Source organism: Cydia amplana, chromosome 12, assembly GCF_948474715.1.
Source record: "Cydia amplana chromosome 12, ilCydAmpl1.1, whole genome shotgun sequence".
Lineage (NCBI taxonomy): Eukaryota > Metazoa > Arthropoda > Insecta > Lepidoptera > Tortricidae > Cydia > Cydia amplana.
Genome location: NC_086080.1, coordinates 3,161,670 through 3,167,717, shown reverse-complemented (window position 1 = coordinate 3,167,717; position 6,048 = coordinate 3,161,670). Strand labels below are relative to the sequence as shown.

The 6,048-nt window shown below is 38.7% G+C and overlaps 1 protein-coding gene across 1 annotated transcript; it reads right to left on the bottom strand.

Moving 5' to 3' along the window:
* Window positions 1-3,683: 3,683 nt before the first annotated feature.
* On the bottom strand, window positions 3,684-6,048 carry LOC134652690 (cuticle protein CP14.6-like). Its single transcript, XM_063507853.1, has 4 exons — window positions 5,998-6,048; window positions 4,956-5,132; window positions 4,287-4,391; window positions 3,684-3,914 (listed from the first exon to the last, which is right to left on the bottom strand). Exons 1-4 carry the CDS (start codon window positions 5,998-6,000, stop codon window positions 3,684-3,686), a joined length of 516 nt encoding a protein of 171 aa, XP_063363923.1. The 5' UTR covers window positions 6,001-6,048.

Sequence of the window (6,048 nt, the reverse complement as noted above, 5' to 3'; positions counted from 1 at the left end):
GGCGGTTTCGGAAGATTCTAGACCAAACTCTTGAACGACGATCGTCGCTGCCCACTGAATAAAATTATGTTACTGATTTTATATTCCTTTTATTTATACCTACAGGTTTACAACATAAAATAAATCATAACCACAGGGCGGGCACGCCATACATCAAAAATGATTTGCATTTATATGTGTGCGCGGCACGTCTGTACACGCGTCATTGTGTATCTGACGGACTTCTGGCATGCTCTCAGTAGAGCGACCGCACATATTCATATCGCGGCCAGTCACGGGGCGAGGTAATCCGAGTCGGGGCGGGGCGGTGCGTGGCCGTTCTGTATGATAATACTATTACTTATTATGTGCCTTAACTATGTACTGTAGAGGGTAATATTGCCCAGTGAGTACTCATTATAAAACAAATTATTTAAAACAAACTCATTTAGTTGAATCATTTGGTTTGGGCTAAATGTAATAAGTAATGTAAAATTGTATTTGTTTAAATGGGTTTTGTTTCGAGTGGATAATGTTGGTTTTATAAATAGGGGCATAAATTAAACCTGATAAACTATGTATTTATGTACCGCTCACATTTCATTGTATATTTTATTTAAATTATAGGTAGATAAAATATATTATTTATACATCAGAAATAATAATTTTGATAATCTTGCTCTTACAATTGTAGTAGTAGTAGTAGTAAACTCTTTATTGTATCAAAAGACATATTAAAAATAACATACAATTAGTAAGAAGTACAAAGGCGAACTTATCCCTTTGAGGGATCTCTTCCAGTATTGTTGGCTTCAATTGCAGTATCAATTGTATTGTTGGCTTGCTGTTTGTGGACAGCTGAATAAAGGGTGACTCAAGCCAGACCGGGCCGGGGCCGAGCCGGAGCTTCGTTACTTAAATACTTACTTCGTTGAGTCGTTGTCACAGCGAACTCACAATAGTCTTAAGTGCCATAAACCCTACTGAAACTTAAGCCCTTTATGCCAAATTCCACCATTTTAATCATTTACAAAAAAAATCGAAACAGAAAAATTCTAACTACCGAACGTGCTCAAAAAATTCACGAGAATCAGTTGAGAAATGCGACCTGCATAGAAGATCATACGAAATAATTTTTGCCCAAGGTGAAAGGGAGACCTTCGCTAACGCTCGGTCAATAATTTATGATTTAAGAATCTATACTTTAGTGTATATTAGTATATGAAAAAAAAAAAAAAAACTTTATTGTGACATAAAAATACAAACTAAACTAAGTACATGCATTATAAAACTAAAAACAATCTTAGAAATAAACTTATAAATAAACTTATAAATAAAAAAAGCTATAAGAAATACTAAAATAAGCTTTTGGCAAAAATTTAATTTTTGGTACAAGCTTTTATCGCTGACTGTACTTTTCTTACGACAGAGAATTAATACTCATCGAGACAATTCTAAAAACCCCTAACATAATTAGGTTGCGTTGTTTCATCACAGAGTTCCTATGGCCACCTCCTGTCTCCATCATCAGATCAGTTCGACATTACCATATTATTGTATTGTCATCAAAACTACCTACATACCTACAGCTGCCAATTTTCATGACGCTACGATCCTTGGAAGATGGTTAAATTAGTTACCTTAGGAATCATTACATAGTTACTACACAGGTCGACCTAATAAAAAGCTTGTTAAAAAGGTAAAGGTTTGAAAAAGTTGCGTTCGGCGCTCGAAGTCGCAAACTTGGATTATTCATTGAGCCATCCAAGTCTGCAAAACTACCGGATTTGACGCAAACGAACCCCCTTACTTAAGCGACAAAGTTACTGGATTAAGGCTAGTCCGGGGTCGGGTCGGAGCTTCAATGGATAGCACCCCGTGATCACCTATCAGCCGTCATAGAAAATGACATGTCGGACGCCTCGGCCGTCTAGCGTGTCATCCTTTAATAAGTTTATCACTCGGTCGGTACCCAATACCCATCTTGTGGCACTCATTCAGTAGCTCACGTCACGTCTCATGAACCACCCATGTAGTTTAGCCCGCGTTGGTGGATGCATACATCAGACATGAAGCCGAGTCCCATAGCAGTTTGTACACCAATGTCTGTTGGGGTTGAACCAACTTAGTACCTATGTACCTACAGTAAATAGTAAACCTCCCCAAGTTACGCTACACACCAGTATGGATATGATGGTCGTTCTTGTCTACGTGACAGGGTGATAAAACGGTATCCGTCACTTTCAATCGGGCTCTGTTAAAAAGTGACGGATATTTTGTCACGTGGATAAAGCCATCCATAATAGCCCTGCTGGGCTTCTTCTTCTCATGTCGATGGTTTCAGACTGGGCTTTGTATCATCAAGGAGTTTTAAAAATGATCAGTATTAAAATAAATTTTAACAAAAAAAATAGCAACTTCTCAAAACAGTATGCCGTTTAATTGTGAATTCATCAGCAATTCCACGCCACGCCTTTTGAGGTAGGTAAAGGTGTACCTATACTGGTATTACTGGTTGAAGAGTTCCTTCCATTTTCCCAGGATCTCATAATTAGATCCTGACCTAACACTTGACACTGACCTGACAATCACACAAATTGGGGAAAATTAAAATAAAAATCTTGATGAACTTAGAATATCCTTCTTCAATTCTAATCTTGCTGTCAGGTAAAAATGTTAGATAGTGAGTAAGTACAGTAAGCAACATTTTTATAATATGCAGCTATCCTAAGCTTTGTACATTTCTGTTCAACTGTGTCGTGGTGTGCTTGCCACGACCGCAGCGCTGCACTAATGTCAGTAGGTACACTAGGTACGAGGGAGATGCATTGTGAGTTATTTTACGCAGTCGCTAACGAATATGTCAGTGTCAAACACGAGGTAAGGATATAGGTTATAGACAATTTTAAGTTTTTCTCTACATGTCGCAATTCTTAACCGATTCTCGTGAAAATTTGTGAGCAGGTTCAGTACTTACATTAAAAAATTTCTGTCGTTCCATTTTTTGGAAAATGTTCAGAATGATGGAAATTGGCATAAAGACTTAAGTGCTATTAGGGTCTAGATGGCACTTAAGACCATTGTGAGTACGCTGTGATGATGACTCCAAGAAGTATGTAGCTAGGTATTTCTTTGTTTTTACATGTTTAAGTTTATTAATCTTATCGGGAGGTCTACACATCGCAGAGCTACTTTTAGTAGGTTAGACAATTTGTCTAACCCTGCTCACAGAATTTTACGAGAATCAATACAGTAATGCGACCTTGTCTAAATGACAGTATTTTTGCCCAAGCTGAAATGGTAACGGCTAGGACGAAACGAACGATTTATGTATTTGCGGCACTTGCAATTGAAACTCTCGGTCCTTGGTCGTCAGACACCAAAAAACTAGTAAAAGAAATTTCTACCAAACTAGTCTGGGTGTCTGGCGACCCGTAGGTCGCACGGTTACAAGCTCGTAAGCTGGCGCATTTTTTGCACAAAAACTCAGCCTCACTGTGCAGAGGGGGAACGCGGCAAGTGTTCTGGGTACAATGCCCCAGGCAAGTTTAGGGCTAGATTTTTGAATTAATCATTTTGTTATTCAAAGTTACCATGTAAATAAAGTAACGGCTAGGATAATAATGGAACAAATAAAAAGAAGATATTATACTAATACATTTTATTTACTAATGGCAGTGGTCGTTGTTGTTAGAAAGGTTGTTCTAAAACCTAAACGGGCTGGGGTTTTTGCGGGCGGGTTTGCCGAATGCGGGTTGGGCAGGGAAGCGGGCAGGAGCCGGGGCGGGGAACCGGGCAGGAGGAGCGGGGGCGGGGAAGCGGGCAGGGGAAGGTCCTTGCTGGAACTTGTCTTCGGGTTGCGGATGCGCTGCCAAGTACGCCAGGGCACGGGCAATCAGCTCGGGTACTGGCGGCGGTGTGGGCAGATGCTCTCCCTGGAAAATTATAATTGTAAGCATTCTTTCTTGCTTGGATGAACGGAAACTCTGGACTCCAGAGTCTGGAGAGATGTCGTAATCTGGGCGTCATATACACGTAAAGCGATGGCCAGTACAAAAGAGATACGTAGAGTTATCATGAGGACTGAGGAGGCTAGAGGTCTTGCTGGTGACCAAGACTGCTAGCATGTCGTTGGTACATTTAGAAGAAACTTAACTCAATTTGATGTGCACACGAAATCACTTGACAAAAGTTATATTTACAGAATCTGGAACACATGGCTCGCTTTGCAACTTCAGCTACTGATTGTACGACATAATTACCTAAGACTGATGTCGGGCAGTTTCGTATAACTTTTATTAACGTACCTGGGGCTGGTAGCCGTTCTCATCAGCCACGTAGGTGATACGGTAGGTTTTGCCATCGTCGCCAGGGTAGCTATAGTCTCCGTTAACAGACAGCGCCGCATTTTCCTGCAAAAAATACAACCTAAGTTGGTGCAAAGAATAAACGCCATGAGATGATGTCTAGGCAATTACTCAGAAAACTAATAAGTTTCAATGATTCTGAAAACCAAAAAGGTGGTCGTGGCCGTCGTGGGTTTGAAGTCTGGTTCCGTACCAATGAATTTTAAGAAAGTAATTATCCCTCTACTACCATTAAATTTGTAACTAGTCCTTTGGCTTTCAAATTTAGGAAAACATTATCAGTGTGAAATTCCTTGGTACAATTCCTGATTTAGATTAAGCTAGTTATTAACTTAGTTTAGTATGTGTATTGTCTGTAGTACCTCTATAGTCTGTAAGTATATATTTAATTTTATTTAGTGTGAGATTTTAGGTTAGTGTGGGTTAAATCTTGGAAGCTAAATTTGACCCACTTGCCGATTTCCAATTGAGCTGAAATTTTGCATACATTATGTAAATCGGATGACAATGCAATAATATGATAACATAGAGCTGTAGGTACTGATGATGGAGACAGGAGGCGGTCATGAGAAGTCTGTTGCTGCCCGGTTCAAAACGTGCAATACTTACAGAGTTAGGGTTCTTAAGGATGCCATTGGCGCTCTCGACGATCCCATTGCTGGTCTCATAGAAATACGAGAAGCCGTCAGGGTTGACTTCGGAGTCGGACTTCACGATCTGAGCGGCGCTGTCGGCGTTGCGGTCAGCGGCACAGGCCGCGGCCAGAGCGAGAACAATGAAGAATTTCTGGAAAATGACAATAAAAAAAATGAAAATTAAAAAATGTTTATTCGGTTTAGGAATTACATATACAGTTGTAAGTGTTGGCGCCTCTTTTTAAGTAACAAATACCTGTGTTAAGAGGCCGTGTTAATTTTAACAACATTTTTTTTAATCAATATAGAGACTAAAAGAAATAAAATTAAAACACTAGAAAATAACAAAAATGGAAGAAAGTTTAATTTTATATTGTTTTGATTTGTCCGTTCCAAAGTTAAGGTTGCGATGATTTATTATAGAGGTCTCATAGATGCATAGTTGCTGTCTTGTGTTTATTGGTTGGAATGAATTATTTAAGAGTTTTGTATTGTCAAAATGAAGTCTCTAATCAATAAGGGATTCGCTACCGATCACTGTATTTAAAGACTATACTTAAATAAGTACCTGTGTAAGTATTAAATTTACCTATGCTTCGTCAATTTTAGAAATGAATGTTCTATTACTGGATTAATTCAATCATTACTGAACCAGTGACCAAAATCATTGGCGATCTGGTTACTTAGGACATAAACATATTTATTTTTTTGGTCTTTTCTGTAGGTACCGAAAACCCAATAACAAAAAATTTGAAACATGACCATAATTTTCATAGGGTTTCCCGATAATTAAGCCACTACCAGAAATTAGGCTCCAGAATTCCAGGATTTTGTTTTTGTCTGTACCTATATGACCCAGTTCTGTTTGGCCTGCACTTTCCTTCTGTTCACTGCTTTAGACAAATATAATTGACCAAATTATATAATAACTAATTAGTTTTATCAAAGTGCTAAAAAAACTAAGGTATTTTTCAAAAAATATCACAACATTTTCTAATGCACCAAATATCGCTCACCATTTTGCAAGTTCGGTCGTCGGGGAACTGTGATCTGCAATAATTCGCCTA

Coding starts and splice junctions, on each gene's coding strand:
- LOC134652690 (XM_063507853.1), bottom strand. Junction 4,392..4,955: donor TCCTTAAGAACCCTAACTCT/GTAAGTATTGCA, acceptor TATTTTTTGCAG/GAAAATGCGGCGCTGTCTGT. Junction 3,915..4,286: donor AGAACGGCTACCAGCCCCAG/GTACGTTAATAA, acceptor ATAATTTTCCAG/GGAGAGCATCTGCCCACACC.